At 46.4% G+C, this 23,910-nt stretch overlaps 1 protein-coding gene across 1 annotated transcript in view; it reads right to left on the reverse strand.

Moving 5' to 3' along the window:
• The window catches only part of ADCY6 (adenylate cyclase 6), a 299,518-nt gene that overhangs the window by 63,742 nt on the left and 211,866 nt on the right, over positions 1-23,910 (reverse strand). Inside the window, exons 4-7 of the mRNA XM_069758332.1 lie at positions 7,823-7,972; positions 2,142-2,263; positions 1,836-1,947; positions 399-526 (exon numbers count right to left, since the gene is read on the reverse strand). Coding sequence (XP_069614433.1) covers positions 399-526; positions 1,836-1,947; positions 2,142-2,263; positions 7,823-7,972 — 512 coding nt within the window. The remainder of the gene's footprint in view (positions 1-398; positions 527-1,835; positions 1,948-2,141; positions 2,264-7,822; positions 7,973-23,910) is intronic.

Below are 23,910 nucleotides of genomic sequence, written 5' to 3' on the forward strand. Positions count from 1 at the left end.
TGACCACTCTTTTGTTACCTGTGATACCTGTGCGGCTGTTCAGTGTTGCTACGCTGTGAGTGTGCAACCTCTCTTCCGTCACTACCACTAGGTTGCGCTAAACTGCACTGCAGCCGCATCACAGCTACAATTGGGGTTTCGCCCCTACATTATGTTGATCTCAGATTAGATAGGAAAAACCTGATGACATATTCTCTTTAAGAAAAACAAACAAAAGTTAAATAAAATACAAAATGTAAATGACACTAGCCCACCTTCTTCGCAGCTTCCGGTTTTGTGACTTAAATTCTAAATTTTGAGACATCTTAGTATAAAAAAATATAAATAATTGAAAACAAGTTAAAAGTACGGCTTTAATTAATCCTATACAATTACATTTGAAGCAAAGGTCCACTTACGAGATGGCTTCAATCATATCAACTCCCATCTCCACACAGCAGTGAGCGTGATCCGCGCGGGCCTCAGGCAGCCCAGAGACACAGTAGTAACAGTCGCCCAGGATCTTAATGCGCAAGCAGTGGTTTTCCTTGAAACAGAAAATGATCGGCATGAAATTTTGGAAATATGCAGGAAGAATAAACAGAGAAGTCAGAGATGCCCTTCATAGGTACAAAGTTGTACTGTGAAGTGAATGCTGTATTATTCCTCCAGCTATAGTTTGTTCCTCGCTCAAATTTTTTTTCTTTTCTTTTTTTTTCTTTTCTTTTTACACAATGTTCAGCAAGCAGTAAGAAAAAAAAAAAGTGGGAATGATTTAAAACAAATTATTAAACCATGAGTCAGTAACATAATTAGACAAACCACAAAAAAAAGCATTCAACAAGAACAAGCTCCAAGGAAAAGTTAAAACGCCCGAATGTTAGGCAACCAAATAATGTCTGAGATCTGCATGCGAGAGGAGCCGTGCGGCTGCCAAGCCTCACCATGGGGCCGCCAAGCCTCACCATGGGGCCTCCTTCTCATGCTCAGCCATTTGGAAATTTGTAGTCTGTGTGTGGCACAATTTTTAATGCAGCCAATTATTATTTTTTTCCAGTTTTAATACTTGGCGCTAAGCTAGATTTCAGACCGTGGGTGGAAACTCATACACAGATATTAACACGTTACAACATCGCTCCTTGTTTGCTCGGTTTTTGGCCACAACTTGGATATTAGCATGAATACGATCTTAAATATGTATATTTAGAACCAAAATAGCTCTGTAGTAGTCCGAGTCCTGGTGCTAAACTCCACCAGCAGCTCATCAGACCTCGGGCTGCAGAAACGGGCTATTGCTTACAGCCAGGAGGGACTTTGGGTGACTGCAATCCTTACATGTCCCCCCCATTAACTAATAAGTTTTACAGCCTGTGTCACCAGCATAGAACTAAGGAAATGGTAATGTGAGATACCTAGCGCACAACTATTCATAGCAAAGGGGTAATCAATAACTGTCTAACAAAAGGGAACCTGTCACCGGAAAAAAAGGCTATGAACCTGCAGACATGGGGTTAATCTGCAGGTAAATAGCGCTGTGAACCTGCGCAGCGCCAGCACTTAGACCCGCGCTAGCGGGAGGAAAGGCACGTTATTCCCCTGGCAGCATGAGAGCTTCAGTCACAAGTAATAGAAGTCTATAAAAAGAGATTTATTATTAATGAACAGATATAATTGATGCAACAGTACATATCTGTATGAATCTATCTATTGCTGTCTTCTTTACTTTGTAGTAATAGTGTTTTATGGGATTTTGCTTAGTTAGACAATAATATGAGATACAAGCCATGCTTGATACACATTGTAATGTTTTGTTAATGATGCATTTTCCATAGATGGCACACTGAGAAGTCACTTACGGCAGCTAGCTTGTCGAAACGTGCAAAGAGTTCGTTCAAAGTCATGACAAGTTCCTGTGCCGTGCATTGTGATGCCAAGCTGGTGAAGCCCTCAATGTCGGCAAAGAGGATACTGCAAAGAGAGGCCGTGAGGTCAGAAACGCCAATAAATACATATTCTTATTTCAAGAAGTACAGACCATTACATGGCCACTGCAAAACGCGATTCTACATCTTATACGTGACGTGGGTACACCTTCTCCGGCCGGCTGCCACTCGCTTCTAGCTGCCGCCTTGCATTGTGCATTTCTGAAGGCTCCACATTACCTCACATTGTCGTGCTTCTGTATGTAGATTTTGTGAAACATCATATCCTCCTTTTTGGTGTTTATGTCTTCTTTCATTTCCATTGCAACGTGACGTGGCAGCACGGACAGCAGGAGGCGCTCCTGCACAGCAGAGGCGAGGTCACAGAGAAGGAGAAAACACAATACCGGTTAGTTCGCATTTTTGCAGGTCATTCCAAAAACAATAATTGCAGTCAGTCAATGAGCCGAGCACAGAGCCGGCCAGGTTTGTGTTTCCGCCCCTTTATCTTGACGTATGGCTCCAGCGTGGGTAAGAAAGAGCATATACCCACCTTCCATTCTCCCGACACATCTCTGTCCAGCTGGCTGTGGCCCCTGCCGGTGTCCGCGCTCTCTTCAATCGTGGATGGTGCTTGAGAGCTGCAACCAATCTCACCAACCACTAACTGGGGAGGACACTGGCAGGGTACAAGGCCAGCAGGACGGCGGGGTGATGGGGCATCAGAAGGAAAGTGAGTATATGCCACCTCTTACAGTAAATTACCTTAAAATCCTTTAAACCGAATGTGTCAGCAAGAAATCAACCCCAAAAACTCAGGACTCTGTCGCCAGCAGCATGATGTAGAGGCAAAGACCCTGATTCCCGCAATGTGTCAATTACTGGGCTGCTCTCTGCAGTTGTGATATCATCACTATTTTATCACCAGGATATTATCACAAGAGGACTAGTAAACCTGCTGCCAGGTAGTCCTCCATATTCATGAGCTCGGTATGACCTCACCCCACCACTAATTGACAGCTTTCTGCCTATGCACAGTGTACACAGAAAGCTACCAATCGGTGGTGTGCGTGGGGTTCTACAGGACTCTGCATTCAGATAACTGATAGAGCTATACATAAAAAGGTGATTTTATCAAAACTGCAGCAAGCAGCCCAATAAGTGTAATCATGGTCTCTGCCCCTACATACTTCTACTCACAGATGGGGCAACAAAAAAACGGTGAAAGTCTCCTTTGAAATGATTAACAGCTCAAAGAAATCTTGTTGTGCTATGTACCCCTCCCGCTTGCCAAGTGGATGACTAGCTGCCAAGACCTCATCCTTCGGACAGGCAATAGCAGTATGGGGATCGGGGGGCACCTTCCTTGCTGCTCTATAGATCAGCTAACTGAGGGTGCAGTGTCCCTACAATTCTTGTACAGATTTTGCAGCAGTTGTGCCTAGTACTGAAGATTGGTCCTATTCACATAAAAGGCTACAGTAGCAGGCATAGCCACGGCAAACTGTCCAGCTCTGTGCCTGGTTGGCAATGAAGGGGGCACGGCTCTCCAATACACTTTGTATAGCGGTCAGGTAAATGATCGTGTGGCCAGCAGCCACTGACTTCCCCATACACAGAGCACTCGGTGTGACCAAGTATTCTTACGGTTTCTGAGAGAGAGCTGCAGATTTGTTCTAGAAAAGAAAAGTATCGGCTGTCACAAATTATATGTGCCAATTTTTTTTTTCTCCCCAACATCATCTGTCAGGGGAGAGTCAGGAGGCCCCCATACACATTAGACTGTTGTCATTCACATCAATATTGGTGGTTCGGGCAGACTTTAGTCTAACGTGCATGGGGGCCTTAAAACGTTTACGTGTCAACAGAATTTAAAAGGAACCTGTCACTTAATTCATGCTGCCCAAATCACAGGAAGCATGAATTAGATCTGGCTACACAACTACAGCAAGATCTATTATCCTCTGAAACACTCTGGCTTTCAGACACTATATAGATTGAAGAATTTAGTCCGGTTCGGCCCCTGGCTAGCTTTTCAACATGCTGAACCCACAGGTATATTTGGCGAGAGATCTGTCAATCACCTCTAGCAGTGCTGGGAAGTGTCGGCCAGGGGCGGCGCTGGGAAGTGTCGGCCAGGGGCGGGGCTGGGAAGTGTCGGCCAGGGGCGGGGCTGGGAAGTGTCGGCCAGGGGCGGGGCTGGGAAGTGTCGGCCAGGGGCGGGGCTGGGAAGTGTCGGCCAGGGGCGGGGCTGGGAAGTGTCGGCCAGGGGCGGGGCTGGGAAGTGTCGGCCAGGGGCGGGGCTGGGAAGTGTCGGCCAGGGGCGGCGCTGGAAGTGTCGGCCAGGGGCAGCGCTACCAAGTGTCGGCCAGGGGCGGGGCTGGGAAGTGTCGGCCAGGGGCGGCGCTGGGAGGTGTCGGCCAGGGGCGGCGCTACCAAGTGTCGGCCAGGGGCGGGGCTGGGAAGTGTCGGCCAGGGGCGGGGCTGGGAAGTGTCGGCCAGGGGCGGGGCTGGGTAGTGTCGGCCAGGGGCGGCGCTGGAAGTGTCGGCCAGAGGCAGCGCTGGGAAGTGTCGGCCAGGGGCAGCGCTACCAAGTGTCGGCCAGGGGCGGCGCTGGGAAGTGTCGGCCAGGGGCGGCGCTAGGAAGTGTCGGCCAGAGGCAGCGCTGGGAAGTGTCTGCCAGGGGCGGCGCTGGGAAGTGTCGGCCAGGGGCGGCGCTGGGAAGTGTCGGCCAGGGGCGGCGCTGGGAAGTGTCGGCCAGGGGCGGCGCTGGAAGTGTCGGCCACAGGCAGCGCTGGGAAGTGTCGGCCAGGGGCGGCGCTGGGAAGTGTCGGCCAGGGGCGGCGCTGGAAGTGTCGGCCAGAGGCGGCGCTGGGAAGTGTCGGCCAGGGGCGGCGCTGGGAAGTGTCGGCCAGGGGCGGCGCTGGAAGTGTCGGCCAGGGGCGGCGCTGGAAGTGTCGGCCAGGGCTGGGAAGTGTCGGCCAGGGGCGGGGCTGGGAAGTGTCGGCCAGAGGCGGGGCTGGGAAGTGTCGGCCAGGGGCGGGGCTGGGAAGTGTCGGCCAGGGGCAGCGCTGGAAGTGTCGGACAGGGGCGGCGCTGGAAGTGTCGGCCAGAGGTGAGGCTGGGAACCTGTCACTTAATTCATGCTGCCCAAATCACAGGAAGCATGAATTAGATCTGGCTACACAACTACAGCAAGATCTATTATCCTCTGAAACACTCTGGCTTTCAGACACTATATAGATTGAAGAATTTAGTCCGGTTCGGCCCCTGGCTAGCTTTTCAACATGCTGAACCCACAGGTATATTTGGCGAGAGATCTGTCAATCACCTCTAGCAGTGCTGGGAAGTGTCGGCCAGGGGCGGCGCTGGGAAGTGTCGGCCAGGGGCGGGGCTGGGAAGTGTCGGCCAGGGGCGGGGCTGGGAAGTGTCGGCCAGGGGCGGGGCTGGGAAGTGTCGGTCAGGGGCGGGGCTGGGAAGTGTCGGCCAGGGGCGGGGCTGGGAAGTGTCGGCCAGGGGCGGGGCTGGGAAGTGTCGGCCAGGGGCGGCGCTGGGAAGTGTCGGCCAGGGGCAGCGCTACCAAGTGTCGGCCAGGGGCGGGGCTGGGAAGTGTCGGCCAGGGGCGGCGCTGGGAGGTGTCGGCCAGGGGCGGCGCTACCAAGTGTCGGCCAGGGGCGGGGCTGGGAAGTGTCGGCCAGGGGCGGGGCTGGGAAGTGTCGGCCAGGGGCGGGGCTGGGTAGTGTCGGCCAGGGGCGGGGCTGGGAAGTGTTGGCCAGGGGCGGCGCTGGAAGTGTCGGCCAGAGGCAGCACTGGGAAGTGTCGGCCAGGGGCGGCGCTGGGAAGTGTCGGCCAGGGGCGGCGCTGGAAGTGTCGGCCAGAGGCGGCGCTGGGAAGTGTCGGCCAGGGGCAGCGCTACCAAGTGTCGGCCAGGGGCGGCGCTGGGAAGTGTCGGCCAGGGGCGGCGCTAGGAAGTGTCGGCCAGAGGCAGCGCTGGGAAGTGTCTGCCAGGGGCGGCGCTGGGAAGTGTCGGCCAGGGGCGGCGCTGGGAAGTGTCGGCCAGGGGCGGCGCTGGAAGTGTCGGCCACAGGCAGCGCTGGGAAGTGTCGGCCAGGGGCGGCGCTGGGAAGTGTCGGCCAGGGGCGGCGCTGGAAGTGTCGGCCAGAGGCGGCGCTGGGAAGTGTCGGCCAGGGGCGGCGCTGGGAAGTGTCGGCCAGGGGCGGCGCTGGAAGTGTCGGCCAGGGCTGGGAAGTGTCGGCCAGGGGCGGGGCTGGGAAGTGTCGGCCAGAGGCGGGGCTGGGAAGTGTCGGCCAGGGGCGGGGCTGGGAAGTGTCGGCCAGGGGCAGCGCTGGAAGTGTCGGACAGGGGCGGCGCTGGAAGTGTCGGCCAGAGGTGAGGCTGGGAAGTGTCGGCCGGGGGGGGGGCCCTGGGAAGTGTCGGCCAGGGGCGGCGCTGGGAAGTGTCGGCCAGGGGCGGCGCTGGGAAGTGTCGGCCAGGGGCGGCGCTGGGAAGTGTCGGCCAGGGGCAGCGCTGGGAAGTGTCGGCCAGAGGCAGCGCTGGGAAGTGTCGGCCAGGGGCAGCGCTGGGACGTGTCGGCCAGAGGCAGCGCTGGGAAGTGTCAGCCAGGGGCTAGGCTCCTTAAACTACATTTACTCTTTACAGTTTCTCCCAGCATCACTAGATGTGACTGACCTGTCTCTCACTAAGCACACACTTGGGGAAGACTTGTCAATCACCTGGAGCCAAGCAGGAAAAAGCCACCCAGGAGCAGCAAAGAACTTGGCTCTGCAAAATATTTTTTACATTGAAACACCAGATGCAATTGAGCTGCCAGGTTCTGGTTCATGGGGTCTTTGGTTTGGGGCCGCATGAATCGTCTGACATCTTATTAAATCCGCTTTTTGTGCTGGCAATTTTTCCATATCACAATCTTTAATATACAAAACAGAAATCTTGCAATTTTCATCCTGCCCACTGGGACTTTTTTAATCTCTTGATAGTTGTAAAAATTTACATGTACATTAGCCGCAAAGAACAGAGACTTTTGTACTGAAGCATCTAATGAGCATGTGCAAAAGTCATTATGAAAGGAAGTGGAGCAGGGGAAACATGACATTACCTATTGTGCTGTGTATAGAGGAGTTATCAGACATTGTAATGCTGAATCTGCTGATAAGGAGTTTGCTGAAAAGGTTTCATAAAAGGACAGGAAGTTGGAGTCTTAAAAGGCCCCAGTGGCTAATGAGAACATTTCTAGATTACCAATTTTATTTGCAGAAAACGCAGAAAACCCTTAAAGTGCAGTATGATTAAAAAGAAATAAAAATAAAATGATTTTTTCACCTTCCCCGAGTCCAGTGCAGAGTCTCTAGCTGCTGCCTGGGACTCTTACTGTCTGTAGTGTTGACAGAATATTGACAGTAGCAGCCAATCATGGAGTTCGGTAGCTCTGAATGGCATACGCCGTCTACACGAGCATACCCGCTGAGCTCACGGATACGCCATGGCACGGTATATATGGGACAATCATCGTTGCACACATTAACCGATACCAGGAACAGCGGCAGAAACTCAGCACTGGACCCTGGGAGGGCGAGTAAATCACCGATTGATTTTATTTTTTATTATTAACTGCCCCAGTTAAAACCCCTTTTTAAAGACAATGATAAAAAATACCAGTGCCAACATTTTTTTTTCTTAATACAAGTAACACAAAAACCTGATTAGAACAATGTATCATTTTCTCATGACACATTACCTTGAAGGATAGGAAATCAATAACTAAATCTCAGCAATTCTGATTAACAGTGTCGCTTTCCTTGTCGCTAATTAATTATTTAATCACCTTGGTTTTATCACTGGCAGACACCCTGTGACGTGGCACCCCCCCGTGACGTGGCACACAGCTGTCATTTCACACTCACCTGCTGCTGGTTCTCCCTCTGAAGGTGCAGCCGGGCCTGGATGTAGCCGCGAGTTTCTTGGAATGCCTGCCTCTGGGACACCTCTGCAGGGTAGTGGGTGCAAATACCAATAATATTTGTGCAAAGGAAGATCAGCACGTTGGCGCTCAACTGGAAATGGAAAAAAAGAAAAGAAATAAAAATACAGATATTATGCGCATATTGGGAGGGAAGACAGATATTTATATTCCGTGCAATGAGTCAGAGCCATGGCCACTTACAAATGGAAATAACAACCAGCCGCCCTGCTGGGGGCATACAAGCAATGAGCTACAGATTTTCTGCAGACAGATCATAGAGCTGCCCATGCAGAGGGGGCATCTTACAGGGGGTTATAAGGAGGGACACAATGGGTCTGATCTACCAACACCAGCGTCTCGTGTGGTTTTATAAATATGGAGCCGATGTTGAACATTTTTTCAAAGCAACTTCATCAGAGAACTATTGTAATTATACCTCTAATGTGACAAATTATTTAACTGGAAGTGACAAGGCAATGTTATTAGCGGAAACAATCGCTTGTCCATTGTAACAAATGAATAATAAAATATATCTATGTGTGATGGTCATAAAGGACAGTGTAAATTCTAGAAATGATGGGTGCTAACATGACTTACAGTAATAATAACCACTTCACGCTATTGCCTCATGTAAGCTTAAAGGGAATCCGTCAGTGAAGACCCCCACACCCAAACACAGGCTAGTGGTGGCCAAACCTACCAATATCGACAGGCTCGGCAGACGGTCTAATGTATATTGGAGATCTGGAATGGAGATCATAATTGCCTCCCAGAGAATCATCGATCGTCCAACAGCCATCTAATGGGCTTAAAATCTCTTCCCACCCCCTCGAGTGTCATGCACATCTTTGAAATATAAATCCAACAAGACCTTTATATCTTCTATCTGTTGCTGCATTCCCAAGTAATTAGCATTTTGCATGACATGGAAATGAAGTGCTAAGTGCGCTGGGTATGACAGAACTTCTCAAGTCACTGCCTCCGCAGGTTGTTTCCCCTCCCAGCACCAGCCTCTTTTGAAGCGAACTGCCTGATTTCCTTGCCTGGTGCCGGACGTTACAATGAACTAGCAATAAAGAATCTGTTGCTGGGAAAAGAAATAAACAGAGGAGGCAGTGACTTGTGAAGTGCTCAGTCACACCCAGAGCACTTAATGCATCATTTACATATTAATTTAAATGCTACTCAGCAACAGATAAACAATATGAAGGTGTAGATGGATTTACATTTTGTAGACCTGTACAGCAATATATGGGTTGATTTTACCTATTCCCCTTATTAGCGAATTTGTGCGAGTGAGGAAATACATCATCACCTACAGCCTTCGTGGTATAAGAAATATATGGCAGTATACCAACTTTATTGCAGAAATCTTTTTTTTTTTTTTTGTAACTACCACCTACAAACATTAAAGAAAATGACACAAAAGGCTGAGCCATGTGCAAAATCAAAAAATGGTTCAAGTCATCAATATCATAGTTCTGGGCAGCCGCTTTAATTATGTTTCTAGCTGGACAACTTTACCCTATCTACACCAAGGGCATTAATGGAAGCCTGTCATGTTGCACGAGGTCCAATGTGAGGACAGCACGGTACAGGGAGGGGAAGCGGAGCAGAATGATATATAGGCCTGTGGGAAGGATTGAGTATAACGCCGCGGTCACATTGGCTTATAGCATTGGATGCCAACGACCCCCGACTCCCTCTCTGCTGCGAGAATGTGCCGAGTGTCAGTGCTCTGACTGTCTCGCATGACAGATCGTAGGAGAGGTGCGGAGGAGACTTAGAAAGTAATTTCTCCAGCGCCGGCATCTGTGGTAATAGCACTGCACTTGGGTGACATCTGAGTGCAGTGCGAAGTTTCACACGCACCCATAGACTTGTATGGGTGCGTGCAATCAGATTCTCGCAGAATGCGGAGATTATTTTCTCATGCCGAATCGGAATGAGAAGATAATCCCAGATGTGCACTGCCCCATATTAGAACACAGGGCCGAGTGCAATCCAATTTATAGAACTGCACTTGTCCAATTCATTCGCTTGTGAGAGAGCCCCAACTATTGTATTGACTGAAATCCCTGGTGTTTGTCCGTATACGAGTCCAGTGGGCGGTCCTACTAGTGACTGACAGCTATATCTGCATGCAGTCATCCACAAAAGGCTGTCAGTCACTGAATTGTACCACCCACTGGATCCAATGGAGTCATGCATACAAATACTGGGGATCTGAACATATAAAATGCAGGTCTGATCTGCTCCTCCTGCTCTACAGTCATCCACGGAAGGCTGTCAGTCACTGAATTGTACCACCCACTGGATCCAATGGAGTCATGCATACAAATACTTGGGCGGTCCTACTAGTGACTGACAGCTATATCTGCATGCAGTCATCCACAAAAGGCTGTCAGTCACTGAATTGTACCACCCACTGGTTCCAATAGAGTCATGCATACAAATACTGGGGATCTGAACATACAAAACGCAGGTCTGATCTGCTCCTCCTGCTCTACAGTCATCCACGGAAGGCTGTCAGTCAATGAATTGTACCACCCACTGGATCCAATAGAGTCATGCATACAAATACTGGGGATCTGAACATACAAAATACAGGTCTGATCTGCTCCTCCTGCTCTATAGGATGAGACTGAGTGTGAGTGATGGAATAAAATAACAAATTAATAATAATAGACAACACTAACCTAGTGTAATCCCTGCCACTTTATGGCTCTTTTTACTTGGCTGCAGCAGTGAGACACTACATACATGACCACTGCAGCTGATCACCAGTTGCAGCAGTGTATGGCACGAGACCAGTAACTGGCTGCACATGTACATGGCACGTCATTGCTGCCAGCTAAACAGCCCAGCAGAAAGCAGGAATGGTGTGAGGTCTTTAAAGGTAAGTAGCGCCACTTATATGAAATCACCTTTGAGGGCCTTGCCCGTTTTCTTTTCAGAAAAGCCCTTTAAGATTACACAGCCAACATTTATCATGTTTTATTTAAGGCACAAGGAAAAGTCATTACACACAACAACAAGAGCGGCGTAGTTCATAAATTATTACTGTCCTTGCTATAGATACAATTATTCATCATTTATATCGCACATATTTCACAAGCCTGTTCTATGGCAGGAGGTCAATCCTAAGAAGGAAATAATCACACTTTATATTAATAATGATAAACTGCTTTTTAATCTTATTTTATGACGAGATTATTGTTTGAAATTGTAGGTGCAAAGCCTGAAGCCATAGTGCTAGGAATCAGACAGTAACCTTTCTGTTCTGCATCTGTCAGGTGCAATGTTCAGAAACACCATACAAAGATCTAACAACCTATCCATCCATAGAACAGGACTTGGTTTATTGTCATTTTATGAAAGCTAAATTTAACATGTAAAAGGGCTGTCCGAAACAGTGAATTTAATATTAATGTATTACAATTTAAAGGGAACCTGTCACCAGGTTCTGACTATTTATCTGAAAGCAGAATAATGTAGGGAAAGAGGTACTGATTCCAGAGATGTGTCACTTATTTAGCCGCTTGCTGTCATTTTGATAAAAATCACTGCTTTATCTGCTGCAGATCTAGCAGTTCTCTGAATACTGAGCTCTGTATAACTTCGCACACTCCTCTGTTATAAAGAGCTCATGGATGTGCTTGACTACCTGGCAGCAGGGTTACTAGTCCTTTAGTGATAATCTCCTGCTGATAAAACAGTGATTTTATCAAATCTACACTAAGCAGCCCAGTAAGTGACACATTGCTGGAATCAGGGTCTGTGGCTCTATGTTATGCAGGTACAGCAGTGCGTGACATCACACTCCGGTCCTTGTTCTTTCACGTTTTGGTAAACTCTGTTCCTTCCTCAGAGGTGCATATTAACACGAAATACCTGGTGGCTTTTGTGTCCCTGTCCTGCAGCAGATTAGCGAGATTATGGTTAAATAACAAGTGTATAATGACAAAATAAAATGTATGTGTAAGGCCTAGAACTGACGGATCGCACTGGCTGCACTGCCTTGTTTTTTGCGTTCAGGCCTCCAACGGCCGAGGCTGCCTGCTCGCGTCTTTATTTCGCCAAGGACCTCCGTGTACCCGCCAAGTGCAGCCCTTTCTCTCTACTAACCTACCTTTGCCTGACATTGCCATCTCCGTGTGCGGTTCCACCATTACTCCAAAGCAACATGCCCGCTGCCTTGGGGTCATACTTGATTCTGACCTTTCATTCACCCCCCACATCCGATCACTGGCTCGCTCTGCTTACCTGCATCTCAAAAATATTTCTAGAATTCGCCCTTTTCTTACTTTCGACTCTGCAAAAACTCTGACTGTTTCACTTATTCATTCTCGTCTGGACTATTGTAACTCTCTACTAATCGGCCTCCCTCTTACCAAACTTTCCCCGCTCCAATCTGTCCTGAATGCTGCTGCCAGGATCATATTCCTCACCAACCGTTACACCGATGCCTCTACCTTGTGCCAGTCATTACACTGGCTACCCATCCACTCCAGAATCCAGTACAAAACTACTACCCTCATCCACAAAGCACTCCATGGCTCAGCACCACCCTACATCTCCTCTCTGGTCTCAGTCTACCACCCTACCCGTGCCCTCCGCTCCGCTAATGACCTCAGGTTAGCATCCTCAATAATCAGAACCTCCCACTCCCGTCTCCAAGACTTTACACGTGCTGCGCCGATTCTTTGGAATGCACTACCTAGGTTAATACGATTAATCCCCAATCCTCACAGTTTTAAGCGTGCCCTAAAAACTCACTTGTTCAGACTGGCCTACCGCCTCAATGCATTAACCTAACGATCCCTGTGTGGCCTATTTATAAAAAAAAAAAAAAAAAAAAAAAAAAAAACAATCAGGTTCCTCTTATCATGTTCTCATACACTTTATGCAGTTAATAGCCTCTGTGTCTGTACTGTTACATACTTAGGCAGTTAACTGGTTCATGCAGCTTTGCATGAACACCTGAGCCTTACACTATGGCCGGTCCGAATAACTAAAGCAATTGTTACCATCCACCTCTCATGTCTCCCCTTTTCCCCATAGTTTGTAAGCTTGCGAGCAGGGCCCTCATTCCTCCTGGTATCTGTTTTGAACTGTATTTCTGTTATGCTGTAATGTCTATTGTCTGTACAAGTCCCCTCTATAATTTGTAAAGCGCTGCGGAATATGTTGGCGCTATATAAATAAAAACTATTATTATTATTATTATTAATGGATGCAACTAAGAACTTTGCTGGACTGCATCGCGGTCAGTAGAGTAATTAACCTACTTCATTACTGTTCTCACTGGGTTTGTTGAGTTTTTTACCGTGTAACTGGATACATATTGGCACACATGCTATGATGGCAGGGTGGGAAAATTAGGCTGATCTCAGTACTTCAATTTGTATATATCGCCTATTGCAGCCTGGTCTGTGACTACCCAGCGTACAGTGCACACATACTACCCCCCTTTTTTTAAATTGGTGTTCATTTACATATTGTGGTGTTGATGTATACATAAAGCTTGCGGCTATTTATCACACTTGATGTGAGTCCTACGTGTTCCTGGGACGGACATACTAGCGCAAAGGTATCTATTTATGGTTGATTGAGTGCATCTTATTTTTAATTGAAGTTTAATAGAAAAGTGTTTAATTACAATTAAATTGTTCGATATTACCGTAATATTAAATTAACTGCTAGGTTTCAGACAACCCCTTTACTCATTCTTTAGGTATTGAATGTGATGGATGTATAGCATATCTTAGTCCTGGGCAACCCCTTTAATGAAACCTCAACTGACCCATTCTAAAAATCAGTGAACTCTATAGGGCACACATGACACAGCAATATGGCTGAGGGCATGTGCGCCCGATCAGGAATTGGCAGAGCTTTGGACGCAGTGCATGTCCGCTCCATCCAAAGCGCTGCCGGCTATTGAAGTCTGGTGAATCGGCATGTGTTCACTGACCCGTGCGGATTCACCGTGTCCCAATACATTGTACGGGTGCATTTATCTAGCGGAGGCTCACGTCTCCACAAGATAGACCTGTTACGGTGTGGACAGACGCAGGTGAGCCACGGGCGTCTCTGGACACATAGTCCCTGAAGTTCCATCCACTATCCACTGAAAATGTAGGCCCCTTAAAAAATAGTGAGGAAAGAATGGTTGTAGATGACGAGGAAAAAGCTAACATATTAAACACCTTCTTCTCCACAGTATTCACGGTGGAAAATGAAATGCTAGGTGAAATCCCAAGAAACAATGAAAACCCTACATTAAGGGTCACCAATCTAACCCAAGAAGAGGTGCGAAACCGGCTAAATAAGATTAAAATAGATAAATCTCCGGGTCCGGATGGCATACACCCACGAGTACTAAGAGAACTAAGTAATGTAATAGATAAACCATTATTTCTTATTTTTAGGGACTCTATAGCGACAGGGTCTGTTCCGCAGGATTGGCGCATAGCAAATGTGGTGCCAATATTCAAAAAGGGCTCTAAAAGTGAACCTGGAAATTATAGGCCAGTAAGTCTAACCTCTATTGTTGGTAAAATATTTGAAGGGTTTCTGAGGGATGTTATTCTGGATTATCTCAATGAGAATAACTGTTTAACTCGATATCAGCATGGGTTTATGAGAAATCGCTCCTGTCAAACCAATCTAATCAGTTTTTATGAAGAGGTAAGCTATAGACTGGACCACGGTGAGTCATTGGACGTGGTATATCTCGATTTTTCCAAAGCGTTTGATACCGTGCCGCACAAGAGGTTGGTACACAAAATGAGAATGCTTGGTTTGGGGGAAATTGTGTGTAAATGGGTTAGTAACTGGCTTAGTGATAGAAAGCAGAGGGTGGTTATAAATGGTATAGTCTCTAACTGGGTCGCTGTGACCAGTGGGGTACCGCAGGGGTCAGTATTGGGACCTGTTCTCTTCAACATATTCATTAATGATCTGGTAGAAGGTTTACACAGTAAAATATCGATATTTGCAGATGATACAAAACTATGTAAAGCAGTTAATACAAGAGAAGATAGTATTCTGCTACAGATGGATCTGGATAAGTTGGAAACTTGGGCTGAAAGGTGGCAGATGAGGTTTAACAATGATAAATATAAGGTTATACACATGGGAAGAAGGAATCAATATCACCATTACACACTGAATGGGAAACCACTGGGTAAATCTGACAGGGAGAAGGACTTGGGGATCCTAGTTAATGATAAACTTACCTGGAGCAGCCAGTGCCAGGCAGCAGCTGCCAAGGCAAACAGGATCATGGGGTGCATTAAAAGAGGTCTGGATACACATGATGAGAGCATTATACTGCCTCTGTACAAATCCCTAGTTAGACCGCACATGGAGTACTGTGTCCAGTTTTGGGCACCGGTGCTCAGGAAGGATATAATGGAACTAGAGAGAGTACAAAGGAGGGCAACAAAATTAATAAAGGGGATGGGAGAACTACAATACCCAGATAGATTAGCGAAATTAGGATTATTTAGTCTAGAAAAAAGACGACTGAGGGGCGATCTAATAACCATGTATAAGTATATAAGGGGACAATACAAATATCTCGCTGAGGATCTGTTTATACCAAGGAAGGTGACGGGCACAAGGGGGCATTCTTTGCGTCTGGAGGAGAGAAGGTTTTTCCACCAACATAGAAGAGGATTCTTTACTTTTAGGGCAGTGAGAATCTGGAATAGCTTGCCTGAGGAGGTGGTGATGGCGAACTCAGTCGAGGGGTTCAAGAGAGGCCTGGATGTCTTCCTGGAGCAGAACAATATTGTATCATACAATTAGGTTCTGTAGAAGGACGTAGATGTAGGGATTTATTATGATGGAATATAGGCTGAACTGGATGGACAAATGTCTTTTTTCGGCCTTACTAACTATATTACTATGTTACTATGTTACTATGCTGTAACATCTGGACAGTGCACAAGTACGCAGCCTCCAACCTGCAGCGTTTACTGACCGCCTGCACGTACCCTCAAGATCATGTCCGTGGTCATCCACATCCGCATTCCAGGCATTTAATATGAACAACACAACTTTGCAGGCACTGCTACATAGGAAGGAAATGAATGGTTGGTAGCACATTGATAACGTCTGTATTAGACACAATGAATATGCAGCACAGTCATTATCTGCTGGCAGAGGAAACACTCTATATTAAGCATTTATATAAAACCTACTTAAAGAGGATAAAAATGCTGCAATCCAAAAATAAACACAAAGGGGCGAGATCATGAGGACGGACAGAAGAGCCCTATGTACCATACATGCTGTTAATGACGACATATTGCCGGGCACTGCAGGGGTACGTTAATATTGTGCAGCTAGGAAACCATGTTTTCTGATGAAAAATACGGACGTGTGAATAAGACCTTAAAGGGGTGGTCTGAAGGCTAAGTAATTTTGCTCCTAAATTCCTATTTAGTAACATAGTCGAAGCTATTTTCTAATATACTTGCTTTAAAAATTCCTTAACTACACTGTGTAACAGCTATTTTGTTTTTTTTAATTTATCTATTACCTGTCTGATGACGATTCTTTGAGTATCACCAATGCATGCTGGGATACACAAACAAAGCGTCAGCAGGGGGCAGAGACTGCGGTCACTGTCACAGCCCCTGCACCCTCCCTGTCCCTGCGGTTTCGCCCCTGGACCCGGCCTGTCCCTGCTTTGGCCCTGCAGTGTCTCCACTGTGCACAGCGTCCGCTCTGTTGACGGCTAATGAATAGTAATAAGCTGGCAGCAGAGCAGCGTCACTATACCTGACTGTGCAGGAGACCACCGCCGCCCCCTCAGATGATGTCCCTGGTCTCTGTCGGGACAGCACTGTGTACAGGGGAGACACCGCAGGCGGAGCACTGCCTCTGAAACGAGGGTCACTGATGATGCTTCGTTTCAGGCAGGGGCAGAGATGCGGCAGTGATTGATGGATCTACCCCTGATGATGCTTCATTTGAGTACTCCAGCACGTAATGGTGATAATAAAATGAACAGTAATAAGAAAGGAAATAGAAAAACCCCAACAATAGCCGTTACACAGTGTACGGTAGGAAATTTTTAAACCAAGTATACAAGAATATAACTTAGAACACGGAACTTACTGTATTTCTCGGACTATAAGGCGCCCCCTTTTTTCCTCCCAAAATGTGGAGGAAAATGGGGGGTGCGTCTTCTAGTCCGGTTGTACTGGCTCAGGCTGTGGTGGTGAGGTGGGGGAGCGGTATCGGAGGAGCAGCGGGTCAGAGAGGTAGGAGGCGGCGGAGCCGGGTAACTCCTGTGCCCGCTGCTAAAGAGAAATGAATATGTACTGCATTCCATGTCCATGGGCGTGGAGGACAATGAATATTCATTTCTTCCTGGCATGATTGATTGGCCCCATCAGAAAATATTTAAAAAAAACAACAAAAAAAAAACAAAAAAACATTACACTTACACTGTCAGCCGCCTGCTTCCTGCGGTCATGTGTGCCGATACTTGAGAAATTAATATTCAGAATATTAATTTCTCTTAAGTACCAACACACGTGACCGCCGGCAGCAGCAGGAAGCCACTGGCTGACAGTGCGCACTACTGAAGAGGAATGCATACTCACCACTCTCTGCTATGAACGGTCCCGGTGAGTACTCTGGCAGCTGTGCTCTGCTTGTGAGCAGCGCATGATGTCACTGCCATGCACTGCTTACAAGCATTAATCAGCTGCTGGCACCGCAGCAGGACGCTGTGACTGCGAGGGAGAAGAGGAAGGTAAGTGCAATTTAGAAAAAAATAAATAAAATTCTGATGGGGCCACAGATACCAGCAACCGGATGGGGCCAATCAATCATACCAGGAACCGGATGGGGCCAATCAATCATACCAGGAACCGGATGGGGCCAATCAATCATACCAGGAACCGGATGGGGCCAATCAATCATACCAGGAACCGGATGGGGCCAATCAATCATATCAGAATAAGGATGGTACCATGCATACCAGGGTAGGGATGAGGGGACCATATTTACCAGGATAGGTGCTCTTAAGTACAGAGTTGACCACATTTTTGCTTCAGTTTTTTTTTCTCCTAATTTCCTCCTCTAAAACCTTTGTGCATGTTATGGTCCGGTGCGTCTTATAGTCCGAAAAATACGGTAATACATAGGGAGTTGGGAGCAAGTTACTTTTCCTTCGGACCACCCCTTTTACGCGACCCAAGCATTGGGTAATTTGATGACCTAACTGATGTGTAGCGACATAACTGGGGCTCGTCACTTGCATCTCTGGCCACATTCACACTTCCATAGGACACGTACTAGTGCGGGCCGCTGGTTTCTCAGACAGCATACTGCCTCAGAGTCTCATTGATCCATACACACATCAGCTTTAAAAACTGATCCATGTGTCAGGACTGTGAGACTCAGAGCAGGTCCTGTTGTCATCCATTTTGCCGATCAGACTCGACCATTAAAGTCTATGGGGGATCAGTGTAAAACAGATGGATGACACAGTGAATATAGAATTTGTACTCCAGTTTTCTAATCATGTTTCATTTGTTTTTAACTGATACATTGTTAAGAGTCAATGGGTAAAAAACAGTGAAAAACAAGCAAAAAAAAAAAGAAAAAGAAAAACAGAATCGACTAGGATGGCATGTGGGGGGAAAAATGTCTGCTTCTCTCCGATGGAAACAATCACATGGATGTTAATGAGTCCGTAATAAAAAAAAATCCTTTATCAGCCTCCCAGAAACATTGGATAATTCAACATCAGGATCCACAGTTACCTGCGAACACCAATCTGTTCCCAAAAAAATCAATGAGAAGAAAAAAACATCCGCATTTCTTGATGGCTCATCATATTAAATATTATTTCAAGACTGATGACTTCAGTGAGATTTCCTCTAGAATGGAGTGAACAAGGGTTTCCTGAAGATCTCCGTTGCCCGTACGCGTTGAATCTGTTTTTCTCACGGATTCAACACATACTGTACCTATTGCAATCTATGGTGCTATTAATGCGTCCATGTTTTTTTCACAAACCGTTTGTCCACGCAAAACTCATGGAGACGTCCGATTTTTTTTGGTATCACTAATGAGAAGGGCCAATCCGGTGGGTTGCTGAAAAACATGTGCAGCACACGGATGGCATCAGTGTTTAGTGCTTGTGTTGTCCGTACACAACACTGAAAAGTATAGGAGAAGCGGTCATTTATTTATTTAGTTTTCTGTCCGTGTAAAACACTGATGACTGATGGTAAAACCAGAGACACGGACTGTACACGGACGACGCAAGGATCCCAGACACTGATGACACCGGTACTGTTTCTTCACAACTGTAAAAAAGCCCAAAACAGCAGCACTGCAGATTTACAGATGCAGATCATGTCTCCTAGAACACATAGCATTAAAGTAGACATTCTAAAAAAAAAAAAAAAGGGGGGGGGGGGGGGAGAGTAGGTCTGGTTTCTGTTTTTAGAAACTGGATATTAGATTTCCACTTTTGTAACATTAAAAAAACAGCAACGATGGACAAGGAAGAAATAATAACTTTGAAATACTCCGTGAGAACCAGGCAGTTTCCATTAAGAGAGCAGAGAAGAGAGCGGGAGTGAAATGATCCCTCAGCCAAAGGTTTGCACAAGCTACACCTTCCTGTGTGGTAAGTGCGGTTAACCGCAGCCAGCTGGAGCCTGGCCCTGCGCCAATCTGCAATGACAGGCGTCCAGGGCTGGAAAAACCCACAGAATATACGTCTCCATTCTCAACTCTCACTACAAGATGACTGCACTCACATGCATCAAGCATATAGCTCCAAACCTTCCATATCAATGGCCACGTCATACAGGAGAAGATGCCTTTATCCGGGAATATCAACCCACCTCCCAGACATCTAACCACGCGGACTCATTGATTTACATTGTACTGTAAATCAATTGCGGATCTGCAGCGTTTCTGCACCGCAAAAAACGCTGCGGATCCGCAACGTGTGCACATACCCTTAAAGTCATGTCAAAGCCAAATACTAGGTAATATTAGTGAGGAGCGAGCGTGCTCGGATGCGGCATTATCTGAGCACGCTAATACGCATCTTCGGCGTGCTCGAATGCTATGGCCGCACATGAACATCCAGTGCAATCCGAGCGTGTGCGTTTCAGTAATCTCAGCCCATCATTAGGGACACATGTGAAACCGTTTCGATTGAGTTGGAGGATCAAGAGGTTTTTTAACAAATTTCCAATAAGGTTTGGAGAAGGCTTTATCCTGGAGGAAGTTCTGCATTCCATGGCAGATTTAGATCACGGACAAAATCTGCAACCATATATAGCTCGAGACGAGACCGCTCACAGGGAACTTGGGGTTTAGGCAGACAACTGGATTACGGTTATAAAACTAATGCGGCGGTCATTTTCTCTACTTCTGTGTAATGGTATGTAATCTTATAAATGCTTTTTTGTATGTAACCTGGGCGCAGTATTATAAAAAAAAAAAAAAAAAAAAAAAAAAAAAAGCACCGTTAACCCCTTAATGACTGTTAATATGTCTTTTTTACTGACCTGAGATATTAGAGAATAGCATCTTCCGACAGGTGAAAACCCAGCAGCTGTCGGCTGTCCACTACAGCTTCATCAGCCATGATCAGTGTTGGCACCGTCCATATCTGTGTAACCCCTTAGATGCTGCTGTCAATATTGACTACATCATATAAATGGTTAACAGAGTGTGGCTTCTCCCTCTTTATCCCCATCGGCACCCTGAGATCGTGAGGTCCTGATGTTTGCCATGGCAGTTCACGACCAAATAACGGCCTTCGAGTCTGTCGGTAACAGTGGCCTGTTCAGAAGTTAGTGACATTTCGGTGAAAAAAGTACACTTATTCATTCCTATTATGTCTCTTTGCATTAATTCCTCAAAATCACCTGAAGGGTTAATAATCTACCTGACAGCAGTTTTCAGTAGGTCAGGAGGTGCTGTTTTTAAAAGGCTGTGTGCACACGCTGCGGATTTTGTTGCGGATCCGCAGCGGATTTGGCCGCTGCGGATGGGTAAAAAACGCAACAAATCCGCAAGAAAATCGCAGCAAAAACGCACAGAAAACGCTGCGGAACTGCACAAAAAAACGCGACAAATCCACAGGTGCGTTTTCTGCCAGGAGAGGCAGAATTGGCACCAGAAATTCCTACGCCTAATCCGCAACGTGTGCACATAGCCTATGTGTTTTGGCTGCAATTCTCCTTCATTCCACCCATAATAAGAACACGATTTAAAAAAAAAAAAAAAAACACCCACAAATAGAGCCTCACAATTCTGTCAAGTTAGGGTATGTTCACCCGACGCGTTTTTGGAACATAAAATATACAACGTTTTACAGTAAAAGCATAAATCAATGAGATTTCTGAAATCTCATGCACACGTTGGCTTTTTTTTGTGTATGGTATATTTAGCCCTGCTGCCTTTTTGCCAAGATGCAGCATGTGAATTCTTTTAGAATTTTTACAGTGTTTGTCACTAAACAAATGAGTGAAAAAAGCAGCTAAAACATTGCAAATAAAGTTGATATGATATGCAACATCCTGCCAGTCACCAATAAAAAATAAAAATGCAACATGTGAACATACCCCAAGTCTGTAGGCAAAGCTCCTAAATACGAGCTTCAGCATTTCTGCTAGGCATGTAACTCAGCCATCAGTGCTCACTTACAGAAATAACAATAAGTCACATGAAATTCACAACTGATTATGACTCATAAGGAGAAGGGAAGAACAATATACTGGATTGAACTGTAAAAAAAAAAAAAAGTCATAAAGTGCACCATATAACTGGCAGATCTGCACAGTGGAGCCATTTAGACCAAGGCTCGTGAAGGTTACCCAGAGCAGCTTTACGTGGCATTCGAGCTGACAGCACCAAACACATCGCTCTCCAGATTCACGTTAGACCGCGTGGCCTTGACCGGAGTTAATGACTGATCCGCTGCCTCCTCCTTGAACTTCTATTATGTCAAGTGACAATGAAACAATCAGGACCCCCCTCCCGGATTCATTGTAACAAGGTCATTGATTCCATAGGAATACACAGCAATCATAGCCAGGGCAGGGTTTATAGATTACCCCAGCAGAAATGTGCAGCATGGTCCAGGCATCTCACAAGTATGACCCCATATCATGTGTTCTGGCCACAAGCCAGAGACAAGCACACAAGGAATATTATCATCACTGGGAATTTTCTAAACAAGGTCACCCTAACATAAGGAGAAATAGAGCCGCATACGCCAAGATATTTTCCATAGGAACTCACATTTCTAGGTTTGGCCTATGGATGGAAGACAAGCAGAAGAACACACAAGACGACATACAGACAGATTACTGTGCCTATTAGTGGCAGAGCTGGCAGCAGGCTATGGGCAGTGCCACTACTGGCACGTGCACAGGATGGGTGCTAATGTATAATGTCACTAAACAACACTTCTATATACAGATGTCATACACGTACCTCGTGTCCAACATCACATCGACATTAAAACCCACCATTATTTATTTTTTTTACCATTAAAGGGGTTGTACAGGATTAGAAAAACATGGCTCCTTTAAAAAAAAAAAAAAAAAAAAAGGTTAAAATAAATAACGCCAGTCTTCAGGTGGTCTCAGGTACTATAGCTCCACGTCAATTAAAGGGAACCTGTCACATATTAAAGCACGCTATTAATCTGCAGGTTAGTAGCATTCTAACGCTATGGAGAAATAAAGTTCATTTCCTCCCGGTAGCCGCGTTTTCAGAGCGGCCGCTGCACGACTTTAGAATGCCATTAGCCTGCAGATTATCCCAAAGAAATATATTAAATCTACAGAAATCAAAATGTGTAAGGAATGTACCCTAGACTCCACATGAAGAGTGAATATTCAGGCAACGTTCAAGGGAACGTTTTTTCGTACGTCGGGTCTGCCATTTCCTACCGCGCATGCGCAGCCGTCACTCCGCCCCTCCTCCCTGGGACTTTAGAATGGGCAGTGGATGCGTTGAAAAACTGCATCCACTGCCCACGTTGTGCCGAATTTTCACAACGTCCGCCGGTACGTCGCGCCGACGCTTTGTGACGGAAGTGTGAAAGAAGTCTAAGCCAGCCCTGAGAAGTGAAACGGTGCAAAACACGGATGTACAGATATTTCTCATAATATGGTCAAAAAGACCATATTGATCGTTTTACATCGGTAGGAAAACATTCCAGTTGTAATAGGCAGACATTTCTGAGTACTGAACTTATACCTGCCGTCTCCATTTCATATTTTTAGCTAAAAATGGAAATGGATATCAGAAGAGGAAAACACAAAAGTTTGGGAATGTTTTCCTGGTGGCTCCTGCTAGGATTCATTCCCATTTTTGGTTAGGAAACACAAAATAGAAATGGGCCCATATAACACTCTGGAAGACAAGACCGAATGACAAGTACGTTGACGTGCTCGTGAAAATCTTACATACCTATGTCCAATGCCCATGTAAGGGAACCTTACTGTTTGTGTTTCATAGCAGCTGGGACAGGAATAGGAATTTTACATCTTTAATTACACATTCAAATTGGAATGAAGAGGAAAAAATAAAATGTCACGTTCGATGTGTCACATCGTATGTGGAATAGAAGTGACTTCCAGACAGTGGAGTACAATTTGTGACATTCTTCTATATATATACCGCCAGTCCCAGAGTCCCATTGTGGAGGTCTTACGTCAGCATAGGAGTACCCAGTGCCCTACGTAAAACAAATAAAAGAACACTGCTTTAAATCACATTGACAAGCATTAAAGGAGCCTCTTTGTATCCTTAGGGATTCAACAACAAACGTCTTGTGCTAGATTGCGAAACCCCAAGACACCAAATTGGCTAAAAGCACACACACGGTAAAATTTTCCATTTTCACCATGTGATACATCTATACACATAGAGCAGGTCTGTTCACACAGGCACCAGTTCTGAGCGCCGTGACGTCATCTGAAGATATATTTGTATTTAGAAGTGGCGGGTATGGCAGAC

This window comes from Ranitomeya imitator, chromosome 3 (assembly GCF_032444005.1).
Source record: "Ranitomeya imitator isolate aRanImi1 chromosome 3, aRanImi1.pri, whole genome shotgun sequence".
Taxonomy (NCBI): Eukaryota; Metazoa; Chordata; class Amphibia; order Anura; family Dendrobatidae; genus Ranitomeya; species Ranitomeya imitator.